Source organism: Doryrhamphus excisus, linkage group LG1, assembly GCF_037039965.1.
Source record: "Doryrhamphus excisus strain RoL-2023G ecotype Guam linkage group LG1, RoL_Dexc_Guam_v1.1, whole genome shotgun sequence".
Lineage (NCBI taxonomy): Eukaryota > Metazoa > Chordata > Actinopteri > Syngnathiformes > Syngnathidae > Doryrhamphus > Doryrhamphus excisus.
The window spans coordinates 18,427,808-18,451,888 of NC_136357.1; the positions used below are offsets into that span (position 1 = coordinate 18,427,808).

Sequence of the window (24,081 nt, forward strand, 5' to 3'; positions counted from 1 at the left end):
CTTCACTCCTGCCCTCTGGATGTTGTTGCTGATTTCACCAACAGTTGTTTTAGGTTTTTTTTTTTTTTTTAGAGCTCTCATAATGTTCCTGTGGTCAACTGCTGTTGTTATCCTTGGTCCACCCACGTCTGTTCCTTAGTACACCAGTGGTTTCTTTCTTCTTAAGGACATTCCAAATGTTTGTACTGGCTATGGCCAATGTTTGTACAATGGCTCTGGTTGATCTTCCATCTTCTCTTAGCTTCACAATGGCTTCTTTTTCACCCATAGACAGCTCTCTCGTTTTAGACATTGAAAGTGTGAAGGAAAATACATTTCTGGGGATCACAATAGATGAAAATATGAGCTGGAAACCTCATATTACAAATATACAACATAAGGTGGCCAGAAATATTTCAATATTTCAATCACTCCACACTCTTTATTGCTCTCTGGTTCTACCATATCTTACTTATTGTGTGGAAATATGGGCTCATAACTATAAAAGCAATCTTCACTCACTAAATGTACTGCAAAAAAGGTCAGTAAGGATAATTCATAATGCCGCCTACACAGAACATACTAACTCCTTATTTGTAAAATCACAAATACTTCAACTTGCTGATATAGTTCATCTTCAAACAGCTAAAATAATGCATAAGGCTAAAAATAAGCAATTAGCTAAAAATGTCATCCAATACTTCTCTACAAGAGAGGAGAAATATGATCTCAGGGAAGAAGTACATTTGAAACACTTCTATGCTAGGACTACGTTATGCTAGCCATAGCATTTCAGTATGTGGAATCAAACTATGGAATGGATTGAGTAAGGAAATCAAACAATGCACAACGATGAGCCAATTCAAGAAACAATACAAGCAGTTGATGTTTGCTAAATACAAGGATGAAGAGTCTTGAACCAGTCATGATGTGCTATATATATCACTATATTGACACTTACTATGGTACCCATTATGTCATTGGATGCTCATATCACCTTCTACTTCGCTACGAGGTACATTATTTAAAAAAACAAAACAAAAAAAACTTAAACTGTATTATGGAAAGCAGGAAGTGAACAAATGTAACAGTTACTGATTGTAAAAGTACCAGATGGAGGGGTAAGATTTAATAAGCATTGCTAAACCATTACCATTACCATTACACCCGGGCAATAAAACACACCTGTCAGTCACATGTTACAATACTTTCCCTCACCTAACCCAAACCTTTCCAGTTTACAGCACAAATAACACAATTGGCTTCACTGTTCCAATACTTTTGGAGGGGACTCTAGGACTCTTGCCCGAAGACAGCTGGTATAGGCTCCAGCATGCCTGTGACCTTTGTGAAGATAAGCAATACAGAAAATGGATGGATGGACTTTGTAAATATATGTATCTTTTCTAACCCCGTTGTTAGAGCCATCTAGACATGATGTCACCTTTACACTCTTATTATTCCTTGTTTACGAGGCACAGAAAACGACATATTACTTGTATTTCAATATTTTGGACCATAGTACCTTGAACGTGCAATTTTATTAACTCATCTAAATGATGTATTCGTATCCGGACTCGAGTATTGTAACGGATACTCGAGATTGAGTATCCTTAGTATAAAGCAGGGGTCTCAAACACGCGGTTTGAGGCCCCCGCCTTGATATGAAAGTTTAATGTTAGTGCGGCCCGCACAAGTTTGATATGGATGCTGTATGGTATCATGTACCCAGAAAAAATTATTACGTTTGATTAATGTTCATGTTAAAGGTTAAATAACTGTTAATAGTTATCCTCCCTATCCGTGTGGAAGTGGTAAGTTTTTGGCTATTTAAGTTTAAAGGAAATAACTTGAAGGCTACCGTTTAGGTCGCTAGCTCTCTAGTTTGCGAGTTAGCATGTGTCTCAAGACCCTGCAGTTGCGCAATATGTTGTAAATAAAAAGAGTATAAATGTGACTATAGTCGTGTTTTGTCATGTCTACAGGGCTCTAATAATGCTTTGTTCATTTTAATCTGAAAAAAATAATTTGTCTACCCACCAACTATATGTGGTTTCTTAAGTTTTTATTATTTGCCGTTTTATTATTATTATTATTATATTTATTTATTACTGATTGATTGATTTTCTTTATTCTTGGTTTGTTTATTTATTTTTATTTCATCTTATTTTGTGCAGAAAAATAAAAATTAAGATATTTGAGAACAGTGGAATGTTTTATCAGAGCTTTTCTTGTAGAAAATCAGAACCAAAGCACTGAAAAAGTTTGTATATTTTTCTGTTTTTAATAAATGTGTGTTTTTTTTTCTTTTTTGGACCTGATGCGGCCCAGCCTTGCCCAGACCCTAGCTCCAGTGGCCCCCAGGTAAATTGAGTTTGAGACCCCTGGTATAAAGCATTCAGAAGACGTGATATGAGGTGTAATACTGTGTTTGACTTGTTGTGTGCGTCTTTATGAAGTCGGGCCTCGTCAGCTTGCTGGTGTTGATAGCTGAGTTTAGCAGTGTAGAGAGTGGCCGACAGCAGCTCCTGTGAGGGTTCACGTTAACTTTTATGTTATAAATGGCAAAATTCATATATTTTTTTAATGTAAATGTTAACAGGCTATGAATTCCTATGGGAAAAACAGTTTAATGTAAGAGGTTGAGACTTTATTCTTAGCTAAGTGTGTCCTGATTATAAGAAAGTAAACACACTGATTACATCAATGGCGGAGAAGTAATCAACAGCATGAATTACCATATCTTATCTTTCTGCATTCTTTTTTCCTTGGCCCACTTTTATCAATGAGAATTTTTCCTCCTGCTTTTTATAGCCTTAAAGCCGCCTTGGCGGGTGGGTCATCCTTGTCCCCCCCCCTTCAAGGAATGATGAGTGCGATGGCGGCGAGCACAACCGATGTCTAATGAGGAGGCCCCGTGGACGCATTCACTCTTAGTTAAGCATCTATTCACTGGCAGAGGGGATGTCTCCTAAAGCATCCCTCCTCCTCCGTCTACCGCCGGCGGGCTCGTCCCTTCCGACTCATTTGTCAAAAGTGTCCGCATGAAATAATCAAGACCCGAGAGGGATGACCAGCGCTAGACAGACGTGCTGTAAGCGTGCTGCGTGTCTCAGACGCCGACATGAATAAAAATGTGACTGCACATGACACAAATACCGTATAAGACTCTGATTGCACTTTTGCAATAGGAAGGCTTCCCAAAAGGATAAAAGTTCCCCTCCCTCGGCTCCCGGCTCACGTTGTAAATCATCTTCCATGTTCTGGTGATGCTCTCCTGCACCCTGAGATTTTTACATTTCACAGTTCAGTCACATAACTCTTCTGTTCATGATGAAGCGCTACGATGGCAACGGCAGCAACCAGAGAGAAAACACAGTAGTAGATATCGCAGTAGTAGATATCAGTGTCTCATTTCACTACTGCACCTGTACTGGAAGTACTTGAAGGTGATATTGTGGAAGTAAAGTCATGTACTGTAAGGAACGTCATTCTTTTCAATGAATAAAGAACTCTTGCATGTACGAAAAAACACTGTGGTAACGCCAGTCTAACATCACCACAAATGTTTATCAATTATCAATTTCTGCTTCAATAGTGTGGATAAATGTGCATATTTTACTGCTTTCCCTCACAAAAAATTGATTTATTAATTTTCTTGATTTAATGCAAAGTTCTGTAAATGTTGTTTTTGCATATTTCCTATGCTATTTACTGTATTATGTTTACTTGTACTGGTTTTGCCGTCATAATTATGACTTCATTTTATTAACATTACTTTATTAATATTATGTATATTATGGAAGTATTTCAATGACTATTCTATTCGCATGTCCAAAAATTCCATAAAAATAAAAAGTAATAATTATGTCGGAATTTTCATTTATTGTTGGTGAATGTGTTCTTTTTTAAATGTATATTATTATAAGTGACTATTCTGTTCAATTTGATTGTCACAAAATTCCAGAACAATTAAGAGGTAATTATGACAAATTATTATTGGAATTTTTAGTAATGTATTTTTAATATACAATTACAGTATGTATTAAACAAATATTTAAGTATTTAAATGACTGCTCTATTCAACCCACAACCCAAATTTAAAAAATGATTCAAATTTTTTTTTTAAAAAACCCTAATCTTCCCATTAAAAGTTTCTGTAAAATGAGCGGTAAATTCATATCATAAAATAATTGTACTTTTTGTACTGTTGCCCTAGTGATGGTACTGTGGCCGGTCATAAGGAAAGAATACTGTCGTTGCCATGACAATCCTAGATGACTTACTTTAAATATGAGTGGACCAGCCAGGACACAGCCTGTTGTGTTGTGCTAGCGTGAGAGCATTTATTTCCTGGTAATATTAATATTCAGTAGATGGGCTTAATGGACTGAGCTGAGAGCTTTCTTAAAAGCAATTTCAACTTCCTGTTTACTTGACCATTGTTCAAATGGAAGCATCCCGTAGCAGACAGTGACTCACCATGCGGTGGAGGTGTTGTAGGGCAGCAGCGTTGGGCTGTGGCTCTCCCCTCTGAGGCTGTGTCGGGGCTGGTACTGGCCCGCCATCATGGGCTGAGCTTGGGCCTGCGCTTGGCTCTCGTCGTCCATGGCCCGATGCCACTGGCTGCGAGCCTTCTTCAGCCAGCGGCCCCCGAGGCCCCACTTCTCCAGGTAGACCCGACACAGCTCATAATTGATGGCCGAGTAGTAGAGGAAGTCCAGAGCCAGCAGGACCATGACAAAGAAGCCGTAGATCCACACTCCCACCAGGGCTGTGTAATTACTGCATTGAACACATCATCAATCATAGCTATCTTAATGGATGTCATTAAAACACCACAATACATGTCAGACACACCAAACCTGTCATTAAAATATATTAAACCGATTCAACGTCATCCGAGGAGGACAAACGGATGGAAATTAAAGCTTATTAAAAGATACTGTCATCCCTCTTAGCGCAATTAGCTGTTTCGTGGAAGACTACGCCTATTGTTAGTTTAAAAAAAGTCAAGTATTTAAATATTTTTTACATCAATTAATAATTTCTAATCACAAAAATGGTTAAATGAAGCCAGACGATGCATTCACAGACATTGCGATGATATGTATTATTCTACACTGGTCACCAGGTGTCAGTAATGTTCCATTGAGGATACAATAACCAGTGCAGGACGTACTGCATAGAAAGTAAAGTAAAAATGTCTACTATATTGGATTATAGCGGTGTAAAGGTGATTATAGGGGTGTTATTTCATGTCTAGAGGGCTCTAATAATGTTAAAACCTATTGAGAAGGTTGGAAACTATGAAAAAAAATTACATTTTTGAAGTATAACCTTCACACTTAACTCGTAACTTAACTCGTAACTTAACTCGTACAATTACGAGAGACAAAACAAAACAAAGAATTTTGGAAAATTTGTTTGGGAAAGGGTTACATCACGAGAATAAAGTCAAAATATTATGGGAATAATGTCGGAACATTAGTGTCATTGAAGGAGAAAACGTGCATGCCTATATCACTATTATGTTTTCTTTAAATATATACGTATAACTTCTGCACATATTCACATATTTATTGATTTAATGTTCCACTTATTATCATAGCATTTCATTTCCATGCAAGCTATTGTGTCTGTTTCACCTTTCAGGGGTTGTATTTGAGTCAAGGTGAGGGCAGGTAAACAAAAATACACGTGTGCAAAAAACTATTGAGAAGGAATTCTATCCTCCAACTATGGAAAAAATCCCTTTTCTAAATAAGGAATCCACTTCACTCATCATGGTCGTGTCTGGAAAAGATGAGGTGACTGTGTATACACTCCTGATCAAAACCAGATCAAGACCAGTTGAAAAATTGCAAGAAGTGACATTTTGTACTGTAGGAAGTTGTCAGTAGAGCTTCAAAATGCTAAACAAAAAAAAAGAAATTGGAGTGAGGCAAAAAAAAACATTTTGATTTTATTGCAAACAAGCATTAAAGTTAATTAAATCCAAAATGGTAATACAATTTTTAAAAAGCGACTTCATCATGAGTAGCTGCGCCCTTCATGTTAATCACCTAAGAAAATCATTTTGGCATGTTTGATGCCAGTGTTTCCGGACGGCTAGTTGTGAAGGGGCTTCACGGAGGGCATCAACTGTCTGGAACTGATGGCCATTTTTATAAACCTCCCTTGCCATCCATCCCCAAATGTTCTCCATTGCATTGATATAAGGGGAAGATGTGTGATGGTCCAAGAGAGGCGGGCATTGTGAAGTGCAGTAATGTCCACACAAACAAGGGCCTTTAGTCATGACGGACGCTCCCTGCAACATGTCCACATAACCAGCCGCCTGCCATCTGACGCCCCTGCACAAACATAAAGCTCCATTGTTCCATTGAAGGATCATGATGGCGCCCCTATCCACTGTGCCGTGTGGAAAACATCTCAGATGAAATCTCCTTGTTCCGGCAACCCCGGCAGCCATGATCATACAGTATAACCTCCACTTTGATGATTTTAAATGACTGCTTGTTAAAAAGTACATAAGGAAAATCTGCAGCACCCCCTCTTTTTTTCCAGGGGTTAAAGATGGATTTATGTGGAGCGCACCACGCCAACTGTCGGGGATTCCGCCCACGTATGTAAAGCACAGCAAGGTAAATAGCTCCCAGAGAGATTTGAGCTGTCGCCCAAAAACTGGGGTAGCGAGAATCTCTGGGTGTGATGTGCCTCTTTGAATTTGGAGGCTTTTAGATGGGAAATATCACATGTGGCACAAAAAGTGCCACAAAGTGTTTGTGTACTGTGAGGATGGATACAAGTATATTTTAGGATGCTTTTCTCATGCGAAATCAAGCATCCGTACAGTATAAAAGAGTGAAAGTGAAAAGGTGGCTTTCTTGGACCACATGTTCATTTATGAACAAGGATACTACACAACCCAGCAGAGCCAATGTTGTAGTACCAAAATAACAATAAATAATAGAGTGCAGCCTGGGGCCCATTTGCGGCCTGCGGCACACTCTAAAAATCCGATGAAACAAGACAACAGCAAAGATGGAAGCAAAAGTTACAAGGAAAAATTTGTCATCGTAAGGGAAAAATAAGTGTTAATTTTCCAAGAATAAAGTCGTAATATTCTGAGGAAAAAAAACAGGTACATTTTTTAAGCATAACCTTCACACTTAACTCGTAACTTAACTCGTACAATTACGAGAGACAAAACCAAACAAAGAACGAAACGGCTAATTTCGGAAAATTTGGTTGGGAAAGGGTTATATTACAAGAATAAAGTCAAAATATTATGGGAATAAAGTCGTAACGTTAGTGTCATTGAAGGAGAAAATGTGCATGCTTGGACCTATATCACTATTATGTTTTCTTTAAATATATACATATAACTTCTGCACATATTCACATATTTATTGATGTAATGCTCCAGTTATTATCATGGCATTTCATTTCCATGCAAGCTATTGTGTCTGTTTCCCCTTTCAGGGGTTGTATTTGAGTCAAGGTGAGGACAGGTAAACAAAAATACACGTGTGCAAAAAACTATTGAGAAGGAATTCTATCCTCCAACTATGGAAAAAATCCCTTTTCTAAATAAGGAATCCACTTCACTCAACAAAAAAAAGAAATTGGAGTGAGGCAAAAAAAACATTTTGATTTTATTGCAAACAAGCATTAAAGTTAATTAAATCCAAAATACTAATAACATTTTTAAAAAGCGATTTCATCATGAGTAGCTGCACCCTTCATGTTAATCACCTAAGAAAATTATTTTGGCATGTTTGATGCTAATTTCGGAAAATTTGGTTTTGAAAGGGTTACATTACAAGAATAAAGTGAAAATATTATGGGAATAAAGTCATAACATTAGTGTCATTGAAAGAGAAAACGTGCATGCTAATAATGCACTTTTGGATCTATATCACTATTATGTTTTCTTTAAATATATACGTATAACTTCTGCACATATTCACATATTTATCGATTTAATGTTACACTTATTATCATAGCATTTCATTTCCATGCAAGCTATTGTGTCTGTTTCACCTTTCAGGGGCAAGTAAACAAAAATACAAATACACGTGTGCATTGATGAAATGGATTGATCATAACCTTGCCACCAAAGCAAAAATGTTATTCCATAATCAACACTGGAAAAAAAAGGATAAAGGCAGGAGAACTACGGCCACTTTAACCCACATGGATGTGGGAAAGAGCAGCACAAGTGTGACAAAGACACCAAATATCATGACCTGCTGCAGGGCACTGTGGCATGCTGGGAGGGCATTAGTGGTGGAAGCTGTGTTTTTGTCACCCAATCCTCCCACTGAGAGCGTCGGCAGGCCAACAGGCTGCGTGTCCTTTACTCCAGCTAAAATGAGGGATGAGTCCACCTCCACATTCATCGGCCTGTTAAATTCATTTCAGAAACATCTGCACCGACTGTCTACCGGCACTTTCGAGGGATTTTAATCAGGGCCCACTTGGCTCAGGTGCTGCTTGATGTAATAATCCACGCTTGACTCCTGACCAAGTTGAGCTTAAGAGTGTCCACAGTGTTCCTCCATCTCCTGCCCACCGCTAAGACCACCGTGCAGCCCACTTTAAACCATTAGTGAAGTGTAAAAATTGAACTTCAGATTAATAGTACAGTAACACCTCGTTCCAGACCCGACTGCGACAAGTGATTATTCTTCAATTATAATTGGAAGATATTTGTAGTTTGACCATAGAAAACCTGTTTATGACCTTATGAACTTTATAAGAGCCCTCATGATATGAAATATCACCCATTTTGTCTCTTTTATGCTGCTTTCGAGCGGCACGGCGGTCGAGTGGTTAGCGCGCAGACCTCACAGCTAGGAAACCAGGGTTCAATTCCACCCTGGGCCATCTCTGTGTGGAGTTTGCATGTTCTCCCCGTGCATGCGTGGGTTTTCTCCGGGTACTCCGGTTTCCTCCCACATTCCAAAAACATGCTAGGTTAATTAGTGACTCCAAATTGTCCATAGGTATGAATGTGAGTGTGAATGGTTGTTTGTCTATATGTGCCCTGTGATTGGCTGGCCACCAGTACAGGGTGTACCCCGCCTCTCGCCCAAAGACAGCTGGGACAGGCTCCAACACCCCCGTGACCCTCGTGAGGAAAAGAGGTAGAAAATGAATGAATGAATCCTAGAAAACCTATTTATGACCTTCTAAATTTGTTTTTAGCATTATTAGAGCCCTCTAGACATGAAATAACAACCCTATAGTCACCTATTGCCACTGACTTAGTGATTGCAGCAGGTTAGTCGTGTAGAGAGCGGCCTACAGCAGCTCCTGTGTGAATATTCGCTGCATATGTTCTCTGCTTGTTAATAAAACCATGATTAATATCTCCTTAACCACAAACAGCCGCAGCAGAGTTGTATTCTACACTGGTCTTAAGGTGTCAGTAAAGTTACATTACATTGATGAGACACTGTCAATGCTAATGGTATGATGTTATGATCAATGCTAATGTTATGATAGACAAGTCTATCTATGTCAAAGATGGCATATAATATCTTCTAAAAATACGTATACTATTTTGGTTAATACATGTGTACAGGTGACTATGGGCGTGTTATTTCATGTCAGCAGGGCGCTAATAAAAAGTGTATTTAGAGGAATAAAAAGAAGTTTTCTATGCTCTTGACTACTAAAATGTTCTGTTTATGAATATCGAATCCTACAAATCTTACGAAAACTGGAGCCTACAAAACCATAATTTGACATTGATACCTCTGTGTTTTCATAAGATTCGATTTACCTTAAAGAAATGAACGTTTTTATTATTTGCAGAGTGCCTTTTCAATGATTTAGTACCATATAGCGCATATGTATCAGGGTAGTATTCCAAATTGTCCATAGGTATGAATGTGAGTGTGAATGGTTGTTTGTCTATATGTGCCCTGTGATTGGCTGGCCACCAGTCCAGGGTGTACCCCGCCTCTCGCCCCAAGAGAGCTGGGATAGGCTCCAGCACCCCCCGCGACCCTCGTGAGGATAAGCGTTAGAAAATGAATGAATGAATGAATATGCAGACCAGGCTCAGTATGTTCTTCCATGACGTATCCCAGCTTCTGTCCCAGTAGAAATTGAGGAATTCACACCAAAGGCTTGTTTCTGGCATTGTCAAAAGTTATAAAATCCAGCTAAATAATTGATCCGTCTGGCTTTGTAGCAGAAGGACACCAAAGTGTAGAAATGTGCAGTCTCGAGCATGCTAAGTTAAAACAAAGCAAAAAAATGTCCTGATGACTCACTTGTGTGAATATCCGTCCGTGGCGGTGGTGAGGTTGATCTGCATGACCATCTGGAACTCGGTGTCGTTGCAGCAGTACTTGAAGGCGGTGTTGTTGTGGTGGCAGCAGAACATGTAGGTCTTGTTGTCTGACAGGCGGGGGCAGTGGAAGCCGAAGTGGTAGCGCCCCTTGTGGTCGGAGTAGGGCTCGCACACCCGGTAATGAGCCGAGAGCGCTGCAGTGGCGACAGGCGGAGAGTTAGAATGCCGTACGTCGTATGCTTACTGTAAATATCATCTCTGTTATTATGAGCATGTCCCTTTTCATCTCGATCAATGAGCTGATTAGATGTTTTTTTAAGTGTCTCCTTTCTGCGTGTGCTTTCATCACTGCAGCTTCAAATTCAGAAAGCACTGCCAGCAAAAGATTCAGATCAAGGTTCTGATAGAAGCCTTTCAGTCGGGGTCCGACCGGCGTTTGAAAAGAGGTGATCTCTTTCAGCTCATAATCAGCCCTGCGGATTTTTTTTAACAGAATTGAATAAGAGCGGAGAGGATTAGACGCATGGGAGGACTGGTGTCACGGCATAAAACATTTCATCTGAACTGTACATGTTGGGGGTCATGTTAGGGGGCATTTGCGTCCCATAAAACCCTGCACGTAAAAAGATGGCTGAGATGGCAAAAAAAATTGACTTTTGACTTTAACGATGGAAGACAAGTTAAAGAAGTGTCAACTTGGCACATAAAAGGAAACACACACGTTTATAAAACATGGCCACTGTTGTTTTGGTTGGGATGCACATTGGAACCTCAGTTTTGCCCCTTTTCCCCCCGTATTATCATTTCACAGAATGGAGGGCCCAAATAAAGCACCCCACGCGTTGCTGACTCACGGTGCATGCGTTTTTAATCACTAAATAACCCACCACGGGGCCCAGAGAAAGTTGCAAGTGTCAGCATTTTGATGGTGACAATTCAAGCTCAGCAGAATGAATGGGAAATCTACATCAACAACAAGTTCCATTCTTTCCTCTTTTGTCATTATTTGCGTTTTATGCGTGTAAAATTGGTCTCATTTTTTGATTTACATTATTTATGTATGAGTATGGTTGGTTTTGTCAAACGTTTTGTTATTGTTAACGAAAATAAAGGTTTCAATGTATAGTAATTCCTTGTTTAATCATGATTAATCGCTTCCAGACCCGACATGTAGAACTTCCGCAAAGTAGGATTCCTTCTTTACACATTCAATATTTTCAGAGTAAGAGCATAGAAAACCCATTTACGACCTTTTAAATGCGTTTTTCAACATTATTAGAGCCCCCAGACATTAAATTACACCCCTATAGGCACCATTACATTTGCATTAGCCAATATAGTAGACATAACAAAAGAAAATAAAACATAAATACGACTTATACATGTTAGCATTGGCAGAGTTTCTTGTTCTTTTGTTACTTCCTCTTCTGTACAGTACTTCCTGCAGTGGCTCATCAACATTACTGGCACCTAGTGACTAGTCTTTTATATTTGACTTCATTTAAACAATGTTAGTGCTTGAAAATGCTTCATTTTGGCAAAAATTAGCTTAAAAATTAGCTTAAATATGCTTTTTTTTAACTACTTTTTTCACTGACTTGAAAGACAAGTCATATGTAGTATTGTGGTCACTAGGCGTCAGTAATGTTACGTTAATGAGACGTGATATTATATTACCGTCAGGCTTGTCCGACGTGATAGAGCAAAAAGAAGATATCCTCCTATTCCATGTGGAAGTGGTGCATTTTTGGCTTCTTTGTCTTTCTTCCCCGCTCCATTCTAAACCCTTTTGAAAGTTTAGAATGAATTGGACTAACTAGTTAGCTCAGTAGCTCGCTAGACGCTTTGAGTGGCAGCCAAATTTCTCGAGTGAGAGGTGTGTCTCCAAGCCTTTCTTGTAAGAGGCCGTTAATGGACGCTCTTGTAAACACCATGCATGTAAAATCAAGAAAAAGCAGAGTGGTGACCTGCAGTGGACAGAAGGAGGAAGATGACCGTCAGGACATTCAAGGACTGCCGACTGGTAATAGTCATCTTCTGGCCGTCATGTGGGAAAGGAGGACGGGTGCAGGAGGTAAGGAACAGGGGGAGATAATGTTCAGCTTGAGCCGCTCATCCTCTGCGTGCTGAGAGCTCCTCTCACATGACTCCTGCTGCTGCTACCGGGAGTCGGGACCCCTGATGGGAAGAAGACATGCAGACAAAGATGATTGGATTTGGGGGGGTACTCCTGAAAGGGACGGCATGCTGCGGCAGTGAGAGCCCATGCTTTGTTCTAGATGCTGCCCATTGGTGTGTACATAACAGGATGACTCCAATGCAATCTGTCACACCGAGCTCACTACTTCTAATGTCAATCGATATCTACATCAGTGTCACCTGGTTGCAGGCGGATTGGTTTTGCATTTTACAGGGCTTTACATCAAGTTCCAGATCTAGTTCCAGGTCTCTTGATTACTTGAGTAATACAGTGTTATTAATTTGTCACAAAAGATGTAATGTAAATCCAATTAAGCAATCCACAGCCCCAAAAAATATATTATATATTTCAGCTAATTTCAAAGATACAATGGTGCCTTGGTTAATATCATTAATCCATCACAGAAGGGCCAACTCAAACCAAAACAGACACATTTTCGAATAGAAAAATAATGTACATAATATAAATAAAGTGTTAACACAAAACACCCCCCAAAAATATATTATATATTTCAGCTAATTTCAAAGATGCAATGGTGCCTTGGTTAACATCATTAATCCATCACAGAAGGGCCAACTCAAACCAAAACAGACACATTTTCGAATAGAAAAATAATGTAAATAATATAAATAAAGTGTTAACACAAAACACCTTTTATGGACAACAATTTTTGTTTCACATGCACAAAATAACGCAAACATAATGATAAATAGCAAATGAACAGATAACTGAACATTTAACATCACCTTTACCTAGTTTTGCAAAGAGAGAGGGGGAGGAGAGGAGATTATGCTTATGCTTTTTCATGCCACAAAAATCTATGCACCGAGGCTTTTTAACATGCACAATTTTACAAAAAACAATGCCACAAAAATGACAGGAAATGGAGAAGTGAACATTTAACATTATTTTGCCTGTAGTGGACATCCTTGAATCAAACAAAAGGACAACAACCATAAAACAGCAATTTGTTCAACAAAAAAGAATACATAAAAGTTCAGCAAAAGCGGGATGGCAATTTGGACGCTACACAAGCGAAACAAAATTTTGGATGTTAACCAAAAAACCATATGTATGTTAACCAAGGTTCCACTGTACAGGTAATTGCCCCAACAGCACATTCTAAAAATACAATAAAAGAAAAAAATTGAGAATTAAACCAACATTACGACACAAAAAGTTGTAATTTTACAAAAATGTAGTCATAATAGGATGAAAGTATAATTTGTTAAAAAAAAAATTTTTTTTTTCGTCCATCACTCTTGATTGTTAAAAAAGTTATAATTTTTTTGTGTCACCTTTTACTACATGAAACAAAACAATAAGTAAAGTTGAAATTTTGGGGGAGTTAGGTGGAGTGAATATTAGGTGAATATTATGAGAATAAAGTCCAGTTGTGATGGGAATAAAGACATAACACTGCAGAAAATAAGGAGAACAACGTTTATACTATTAAACTAATAAAGAAAACAAAAACAGAGATACTGAATGAGAAAGTGTCTACAAACTTTTGACTGTGTTATGTTTTTTTTTTGCTCATGAAAAAAAATGTCATAGTAGATCAAATCCAGAGTGTTGCATTGCCACTTCCTGCTGTTGCGTCACTGTGTTTATTAACAGTTTCCCAAAAAAGACCCATGTGGGGGTGGGGGATAGGGACTTTTGCAGCAAATGGTCACGGAAAGCAAGAGACCAAGATGGGAAAAGACATTCAAAAGCTTTCAAAAGGGCATCCGTTGTTTGGATTGATAATAGAACACTAATGCTAGCATTCACACGGTTCACTATTTACATACTGTATCGGCATCCAAATGCCACCGACATGGTTCCAACAAAACTGTCTGTGTGTATTTGGATAAATATAGCTTATCCTCAGTAGGGTCACAGGGGTGCTGGAGCCTATCCCAGCTGCCTTGGGGTGAGAGGCGGGGTACACCCTGGACTGGTGGCCAGCCAATCACAGGGCACATATAGACAAACAACCATTCACACTCACATTCATACCTATGGACAATTTGGAGTCACCAATTAACCTAGCATGTTTTTGGAATGTGGGAGGAAACCGGAGTACCCGGAGAACCCGGTGTGGAGTTTCCATGTTCTCCCATCGACTTCTAAGACTCACAGCAAGCAGTACATATTATGACGTAGTACATTTCTGTACTACTAGTAGTAGTAGTGTGACCTGTTCCAGCACCCATGTGTTGCCTTATCTGGAGAACATGAGCTGACAGTGTTACACGGACACAAAGTGTGCACAGAGAGTACAGCAGCCTATCCTGTCCTCCTTTAAAAGCATGCTAAATTAGACAAGCTGTTCCCTCCTCTAAAAGCCAGGCGGCCCAAGTCCCCAGAGACTTGTTAGAGTGGCATTTTCTATATTTTTCCCACTCTTTTTCATCCCGGTGAGAGTGTCCCATGTAGACGACATCACAGCCATGAAGTCATTCCTTTCACTGCACAACATCGCCATTGTTTATCATGGAGTCACGGCGTTGTCCTTCTTGTATGAAACGGGGCGGGGGTTCACCTCTTCACCGTGATGAGGCTTGTTTGCGGTTTGATTGTACTAGAGGCAGAACAATGCACTGTACAAACATGCACGAGCGAGTGTGCACGTGCGCATGCTCTGAAAATAGAACAGGTCTCGCACACAGATGTCGCTATGTGATGAAACTAAAATATACATAAAGAGGACGGCCGCAAAGCTGCTCTCCGGCTAAAGAGGAATATTAACAACCTGGTAACGTGGTAAGCAAAGAAGAAATAATTTAACAAAGTGACCAATTACTGCAGCAAAGCACCACTGAGACTCTTCTGCTTTAATCGCAGCACAGCGGAGGACCCAAATCTGTCTTTGGTTTGATTAAAGAAAGATTTAGGGCCATTTGAAAGTGACAAAAAAAAGCCCGTGCAACTTGTGTGTGTGTTCAAATATTAAGCTCGACGTCTGCTAGCGTGCTTCCTCAAAATACTCATTCATTCATTGGCAAGCTAAGTTTAAACCACAGCTACAACTCTTCAGGGCAGCATAATTCTGCTCAATATAGCACTGGTATGGAAACAGGAGCTCAAAACATTCATGGAGAGATTCTCCTGACCCATAAAAATGATTCTATTCATTTATATTCCCTGGGATTCTTTTCTTTTAAGTAGGACTCATTACATTTTAGTACAAGTACAGAGGAATAGGTTCTAGTTTTGTGTGCAGCAGCGACAATCATTTTTGTCAAAAAAGCCTTGGTTTTCGTATGCCCCAGTTTTTGCTGAATCATACTACCCTGATATGTGCTATATGGTACTAAATCATTGAAAAGGCACTCTGCAAATAATATGTCAAAATATGGTTTTGTAGGCTCCAGTTTTCGTAAGATTTGTAGGATTCGATATTCATAAACAGAACATTTTAGTAGTCAAGAGCATAGAAAAGTTGTTTTTATTCCTCTAAATACACTTTTCATTAGAGCCCTGCCGACATGAAATAACACCCCTATAGTCACCTTTACACATGTATTAACCAAAATAGTAGACATAATATTAGAAAATAAGTCATCTTTGACATAGATAGACTTATCTATCATAACATTAGCATTGATCAAAACATCATACCATTATCATTGACAGTGTCTCATCAATGTAATGTAACTTTATTGACACCTTAAGACCAGTGTAGAATACGATTCTGCTGCGGCTGTTTGTGGTTAAGGAGATATTAATGATGCACTTCAATGCCTTTATTAACAAGCAGAGAACACATGCAGCGAATATTCACACAGGAGCTGCGCAAATATTCACACAGGAGCTGCTGTAGGCCGCTCTCTACAAGACTAACCTGCTGCAAGCACTCAGCCAGTGGCAATAGCTGACTATAAGGTTGTTATTTCATGTCTAGAGGGCTCTAATAATGCTAAAAATAAATTTAGAAGGTCATAAATAGGTTTTCTAGGATTCATTCATTCATTCATTCATTTTCTACCGCTTTTCCTCACGAGGGTCACGGGGGTGCTGGAGCCTATCCCAGCTGTCTTCGGGCGAGAGGCGGGGTACACCCTGGACTGGTGGCCAGCCAATCACAGGGCACATAAAGACAAACAACCATTCACACTCACATTCATACCTATGGACAATTTGGAGTGGCCAATTAACCTAGCATGTTTTTGGAATGTGGGAGGAAACCGGAGTACCCGGAGAAAACCCACGCATGCACGGGGAGAACATGCAAACTCCACACAGAGATGGCCGAGGGTGGAATTAAACCCTAGCTGTGAGGTCTGCTCGCTAACCACTCGACCGCCATACAGCCCGTTTTCTAGGATGTAAGTATAAAAATATTCAGGAATGGATGAATTGGATTTACATTATTTTCTATGGGAAAAAATTGCTTTGGTTAGAGCCGCTTTGCTTGAGGTGGGCCTTTTGGAATGGATTACCGACTGGGTTTGTATTTTGGTTCATTTAGTAATTTTATGCTAAAAAATATCCTCAACTCCAAATAGCTCAAGAACAGCTTCACATTTTTAGGCCACTGAGCCCCCCCCCCGCAACACTAAAGGGTTAATCCATGTTAATGTGCATTATCCATCTCCATTTAAATACATCGATTGGTGAGCCTCTTGCAGTGAAGTTTGGGAATTTGCAAAATCCAAGCAATGGGATCCTCTTCTTGTATCTGGGCTTGCATCCCAACACTCATCAGTATTCTGCTGCACGGAGCACTGTGACTAATTGATACTCCTTTTAACTGTCGTTATATGAAAGTGGGGATCCTTCACTTGGAGGACATTACAGCGTCACTTTAAACGTGTCTACAGTGCTCCATTAGGGTATGAGCTCACCAGAGCAGATTTACAGCCGTGATTTCATGAGGATCACCACCGTCGGGAGAATGCTCAAAAACACGTCATTCAAGATTTCCCTTATTATAAACTATGAATACAGCAAGCAGGGCTCCCCACTGTTTATGTTGCATACTGATTATTCAAATGTGAGAGATGAACAGGCTCCACCCTCGTTTATATGATCAAATACATTTTCCACATGAACTGCTCTAAATAAAGACCAAGAGGCAGCGGACTGTTTTGGTCTGGTGGCTTGATGTTGCCTGGGAGACATTTACGTCACGCCAGATACGAGGGGGAATGAGTGTAACATCAATTAATTAGCCATGTAGTAAAAAGGTGTTCAGTGTAAAAGCGTCAAAGAAAACAAACGTGGAGGGGAGGGACAACAAAGGAGGGTTGCCATAGCGCCAACAAGGCTGCATAAACGTCCCGGGTTATTGTGCACTACAGACACCTAACTGCACGGGTGGCCTGTTTCTCTTTCACGCCGCTAATGGTTTGTTAGCTTTGCGAGCGCGCACGAGAGAGAGCAGTAATAAAACTTGCATCTGCTCTCTGCGTTCCGACCTGCTGAGAGCTGTCGCTGCCATGGAAGACATTCTGCCTCATACTTGCTCCTCTTTTTGGACAATTTTGTCCGGAAATACCCCCCCCCCCCAGATTGACATCTTTTTCAGCATGTAAAATTATAATTATTCTCTATGAAATGCATTTTTGGGTGTGAATGGATTCAGTGAATTTGTATTATTTCATATGGGAAAGATGGCCTTGCTATTCATATGATTGGCTTTTTGTCAAAACAACAAAAACAGAGATTCCATTCATCCATCCTGCCATTTTCTATGCCACTTATCCTCACTAGGGTCGCGGGGGTATGCTGGACCCTATCCCAGCTGACGAGACAACAACTGCGAGAACAGCCAATCACAGGGCAAATATAGACATTGGGAGAAAAAACACGTACAGGGAGTCACAGACACGCCCAAGCGGAGAATCGAACCCAGGTCTTCCCGATCTCGGCCACCTTGCGGCCCACTGTGTGTGTCTATAAAGAGTTACATTTTACACTTTCCCATGCACTCCACATCATGATTACAGTTAAAAATGTACTTGTTTTTTGCATTATTTGTAACAGCCTCTCTCCAATGATCTCCTGCTTCCAATGAACAACCCGCCATCTTTACACTTTAATTAATAAATAAATTAATAAATAAATTAATAAATAAACACCCCAGCATTTATAATATTTGACTTTCATCATTATGCTCATTTTTGGGCCTTTGTAGTGACTTGTAGTCTCCTATAGAGCAGTGGCACATGATAACCTGCACAGAAAGCTTTCTACATCTTCCAGAATCTACACCTATTCCAGCTGTATGTCCTTGGATTTCCAAAATGGAACACTCACTCCACTGTGATTGACCACGCTCAGCTTGTACCCAGGCACGCCCATATAAGGAAGTCACCAGTGACTTCTCACACAGTGAGGTCACAGTGAGCCGGTGCGAGAAAAAAACATTTTTCAGGGCTCGCTTTCAAATGTGCAAACCTCATTTTCTGAAACTTTGGCATCATTTAACACAACAATAAACATTCTAATTACATTTATAGGTCAGAAAAGTGGAAAAATCACAATAGGTCCCCTATGATAACATTTTAGTTTGTGGCCAGTGATGTTTTTTTATTGGCCTCATTCAAAGAGAAAAGTTGTAATCTTATAATTTTATTGTAATATTATGGGAATAAAATCATAATACGACAAGAAAAAATTGTGAAATAATTGTAAGTGAAAAAAACAACAACCAAATCTGCAAAAATTAAAAAATTTGCACATGAAGTACACATCCATGGATTTTTCAGTATGCGGCTTGGTGGAAAACGTTTGTCGCACAGGCAGCTTGACCAGGTTGGGTTTGGACTTGAAGAGATTCCGCTGGCGTTGTAATAAGAAGTGAAGCCCAGCATCAAGCTGTTCCAGACGATCCACTGTTGTTGTTGATATTTCTGCTGAAGAAAATGTCACAAACTACCTGGAATGGATGTCTCACTGCAGTGCCTCATTTCCATTCAAATAAGCATATAGAATGCATGGAGAGGAAGGGATTATATTATATATTCTCAGGCTCACATCCCATGGAAAACAGTGCAAGGTGTAATTATAGCACAGAGGAATACCTGGGAGATGCATTGTGGCCACAGTCTTTCCCTGTCTGCTTATCAAGCAAGAATATGCAAAACTTCTCTCCTGAGACTGTTTGAAATCAACCTTAACTTCTAAGCTTAGCTTAGCTTGCCAAGATGACAACACAAACCATCCATGATCTGCCCCATAGATTTCAGTCCAGGATTTCTTCTCATGGCTGTGATAGAACTACATGGCATAGGACTACGTTATGCTAGCCATAGCATTTCAGTATGTGGAATCAAACTATGGAATGGATTGAGTAAGGAAATCAAACAATGCACAACGATGAGCCAATTCAAGAAACAATACAAGCAGTTGATGTTTGCTAAATACAAGGATGAAGAGTCTTGAACCAGTCATGATGTGCTATATATATCACTATATTGACACTTACTATGGTACCCATTATGGCATTGGATGCTCATATCACCTCCTACGAGGTACGAGGTACATTATTTAAAAAAAACGTAAACTGTGTTATGGAAAGCAGGAAGTGAACAAATGTAACAGTTACTGATTGTAAAAGTACCAGATGGAGGGGTAGGATTTAATAAGCTTTGCTTCTTCCTACTCCTTTTGGACATGTGGAACTGGGAAATGATTATGGGATGCACTCAATTGGAATCTAATGTATGTTCAAATGAAATAAAACCATTACCATTACCATTATCATTACCATTTTTGGGCAGAAATTTTGAAAACTTCATTAATTCGGCTACTGAAAAGTACCCACCTTTCAAAGTGTCTTCAAAGCTGCTCAGTGAACCCGTTGTGGAATTTTAGTTCCTACATCATTCCCATCCAAGATAGACCACATTTTACATGAAAATCACCATGTAATTACAAATGTAATACCATGAACTATATCCAATTTTCACATTTGGAACTGAACTGTGTGTGTGTTTGCATTTACGTGCGTGTGAATGCATTCAACTTATATACCCATGGGAGGGCAATCTATGGTGGCACTTTTATTTAACCTCAAAGTTTAATTGCCTTAAGTCCGCCTTTTTGGAAATTACTTCAAATGGCGTCTGTTTATTTACCAAATCACTTGGAAATTTGACACACATTTAAAGAGGACTGGCAAGAACGTGTGTATAAAATTTGAGTAAGGTTGGCTGAAAAACATGGCTGCCATCAAGCAAAACATCTTTACTTAACAGCTAATTGTCTAATGATAATGAATGCTCATTGAATGCTAAGCATTTTAACCCCAACCCACAAGGGGCGCCAAACAAACTGTTTTCTAACTTTCTCATGAACCAACCTAAAAATTGTAACTAATACACAATACACAATTCTACACCGATATGTACATCTGTGCAATACTTTGTTTTTATACCTCAACTTTTGTTTTATACTCAGAATAGTTACCTCAGACTCCATTCACTGTGCGACATCTGATCAACCTCCATGTTCAATATCAAGGCTGTAAATACAATATATAAAGTTCTATGTGAAGTATTTCTATAATGCCTCATATTAATTCACTAGCAAGATGTCATTGTATATACTCTGGTCATATATTTCATCTTGTTTCATATTATCTGCATACTGTAATTGTACATAACTCTGGGTAAAACTGCTGATTTGTTAATACTTGGGTTGTTTATATTGTTTATTTTTTTATATATTTTATATATTATTATTATACTATTATTTTTTATATTGTGTATTTTTGTACTGCTTAACTGATTCTGTACTCTTGCTGCTGTGCAATGCAAATTCCTCACTGAGGGATGAATAAAGGCATATTTTATCTTATCTTATAATCCAACAGCATATAACGAAAAAAAAAAACACAACACAGAAGAATTCTAACATCACTGGCTAATATAAAAAAGTGCTGATGTGACAAGTAAATATTGGTATCATAATACATCAGTCCTACGGTATTTGTAGCAGCAGCTCGAGTCTCAGACACAGCAACCGGGAAACAAATCCAGCAGGCAGGCTATTGTCGTAAATGATGTATGCAGACAGGAGAATATCTCACAGACACAAGCTGCCATCCTTTGTTTGCCTTCGCCTTTTACGCCCCAGCCGGGGCTCACTCGGTATCTCTTGGAAATGTTCCCCCATCATCAACATCTTCATCTGCCTGACCCTGGATTTAAAATAGCATGTACCCGCAGAAAGAGCGGCCCTGGTGGGAACTGCGGGAAACAAGAGGAAGAAATTCTTATGACATGGGGACGGCAGCAAAGAACAACACAGGATCTCGACTGTCTTTATTGTCTCCCCTGTAGCAAAGCACATTCCAATGCTTACACAACACACACTACAGTGCTAAGAACTCATTCTAAGAATATTCCAGACTTTACTTTCTAATAAAACCCACAACAGAGAACATACAGAATGAGCAGTATTGGTTACATGCACTTAATGATTAGTGATTGAATGGACTCGGGTGCAGAATCTTCACGGCTAAAAAGGAGGCTTCTTGAGTCCAGTTATAAAACTCCAAATTGTAATAATACCCACAGCAACAATTATTTTTTGTACAAGAACAATTACTTTTTTCTTTCTTTGACATCTTCTGCCTCCCCAGAAATGAAACGTTTTGTCAAGTCAGCGTCATGCCTGCTAAACCAACAACTTTTATGCTTCATTAACATTGAGAGAGTTAGTAATAAAATAAGTTTAGCTCCATATAACTTCCTAGGTCATGTCCGCCTCCTTGCAGTGACGCAAGGACCCCATGCCGTCCTGCCAAGAACTCCTCTGACCAGATGAACTAATAATACTCTTAATGGCGTTCTGGCGGGCTGCTTTATACGGCCTGTCAGAAAGAAAATAGAATTCTTATTATTGTTTTTATTATTATTATTACGGGAAGTGTGGTTTGTTAACCAGGCTGTCCTGTTTTTGACCTGCCAGTAAAAAAAAAAAAAAGAAAAAACACACCTCAGTTCGTGTTTGGCAAATTCGCAATCATTCGCCAAACTTCCTGTCGTGTCCTGCAATTCTACCACAGCCCATAAAAAGCCATTCAGCTCATTTCTGAGATGGGAAACTGGGTTTTATACCAATCAACGATAGCACCAACCTGAAGTTGAACTCATAATAACTAATAACTTTTCATATTTCCATACAACATGGCTGCAGCAGGGATTATGGCATTGCATGGTGAATTACTCTAATTCCAGGTGGCAGCGAGACAAAAGCTTCATCTATGGCACACAAGCACTGCTTTGAATTTCTCGTCCAGAAGCAGCATCACATCAGAGGAAGAAAAATGTGAGCGCTTCAAATAGGAAGGCCGAAGGTTAAGGTTGCTCCTCAAGCCCTAACACTCACTGCTTCCATTTAAGCTCTGACACGCTCCTTTTCGCCAGTGAAAAAAGAAGGCAATTTGCTCCGGAGCCAAAGTGACACCTCTGGCTCTTTAATCAACAGCCAGCGTATGACATCAATGCTTAACCCCCAGTCCGGCCCCCAACTCCGCCTTCATCTGCACAGTTGCTGGGAAGGTCGGTTGGATCAATAGTTTTATATAGCCAGGGGAGGATGTGAGTTCATGCTACTCGGGCCAATTTGCCTTGCTTGTATTAACCCTCAAAGCAGGGGTCTCAAACACGCGGCCCACGGGCCAAATGTGGCCCGCAGGACACTAGTTTGAGGCCCCCGCCTTGATATGAAAGTTTAATGTTAGTGTGGCCCGGGCAAGTTTGATATGGATGCTGTATGGTATCATGTACCCAGAAAAAATTATTACGTTTGATTAATGTTCATGTTAAAGGTTAAATAACTGTTAATAGTTATCCTCCCTATCCGTGTGGAAGTGGTAAGTTTTTGGCTATTTCAGTTTAAAGGAAATAACTTGAAGGCTACCGTTTAGGTCGCTAGCTCTCTAGTTTGCGAGTTAGCATGTGTCTCAAGACCCTGCAGTTGCGCAATATGTTGTAAATAAAAAAAGTATAAATGTGACTATAGTCGTGTTTTGTCATGTCTACAGGGCTCTAATAATGCTTTGTTCATTTTAATCTGAAAAAAATAATTTGTCTACCCACCAACTATATGTGGTTTCTTAATTTTTAATCATTTGCCGTTTTATTATTATTATATTTATTTATTACTGATTGATTGATTTTCTTTATTCTTGATTTGTTTATTTATTTTTCATCTTATTTTGTGTAGAAAAATAAAAATTAAGATATGTGAGAACAGTGGAATGTTTTATCAGAGCTTTTATTGTAGAAAATCGGAACCAAAGCACTGAAAATAGTTTGTATATTTTTCTGTTTTTAATAAATGCGTTTTTTGTTTTTTTTTGGAAAACCTGATGCGGCCCAGCCTCGCCCAGACCCTAGCTCCAGTGGCCCCCAGGTAAATTGAGTTTGAGACCCCTGCCTTAAAGGCTCACAGTAGTTTGGATTTGTCCACCAGGGAGCCAGGGGGACCTGGAGCCGAGATCCCAAGGGAGGCTGACATCATTGCAGCGCCCCAATAAATGTGTTGCTTATAAGCAATGCTATGGGAAAAGTTGTTTTTTCATTTCAAGTAGGGCTCTTTTGATGACTGTATCTGGCTCTCAAGCATTTCTTACCACAATAAAAAT

General features: G+C 39.5%; 1 protein-coding gene across 5 annotated transcripts in view; it reads right to left on the minus strand.

The window, feature by feature from the left end:
- Nucleotides 1–24,081, minus strand: part of shisal1b (shisa like 1b) — a 41,253-nt gene that overhangs the window by 6,149 nt on the left and 11,023 nt on the right. For 2 of the 5 annotated variants that reach the window (XM_058075388.2, XM_058075387.2), the window contains 3 exons: nucleotides 12,259–12,469; nucleotides 10,272–10,485; nucleotides 4,458–4,764 (listed from right to left, as the gene is read on the minus strand). In XM_058075388.2, the coding sequence (XP_057931371.1) occupies nucleotides 4,458–4,764; nucleotides 10,272–10,485; nucleotides 12,259–12,325 (588 nt within the window). In that variant the 5' untranslated portion in view covers nucleotides 12,326–12,469. Of the gene's footprint in view, nucleotides 1–4,457; nucleotides 4,765–10,271; nucleotides 10,486–12,258; nucleotides 12,470–21,516; nucleotides 21,775–24,081 lie in introns of those variants that run through there. The other 3 variants (XM_058075389.2, XM_058075390.2, XM_058075391.2) reach the window with 3 other exon arrangements.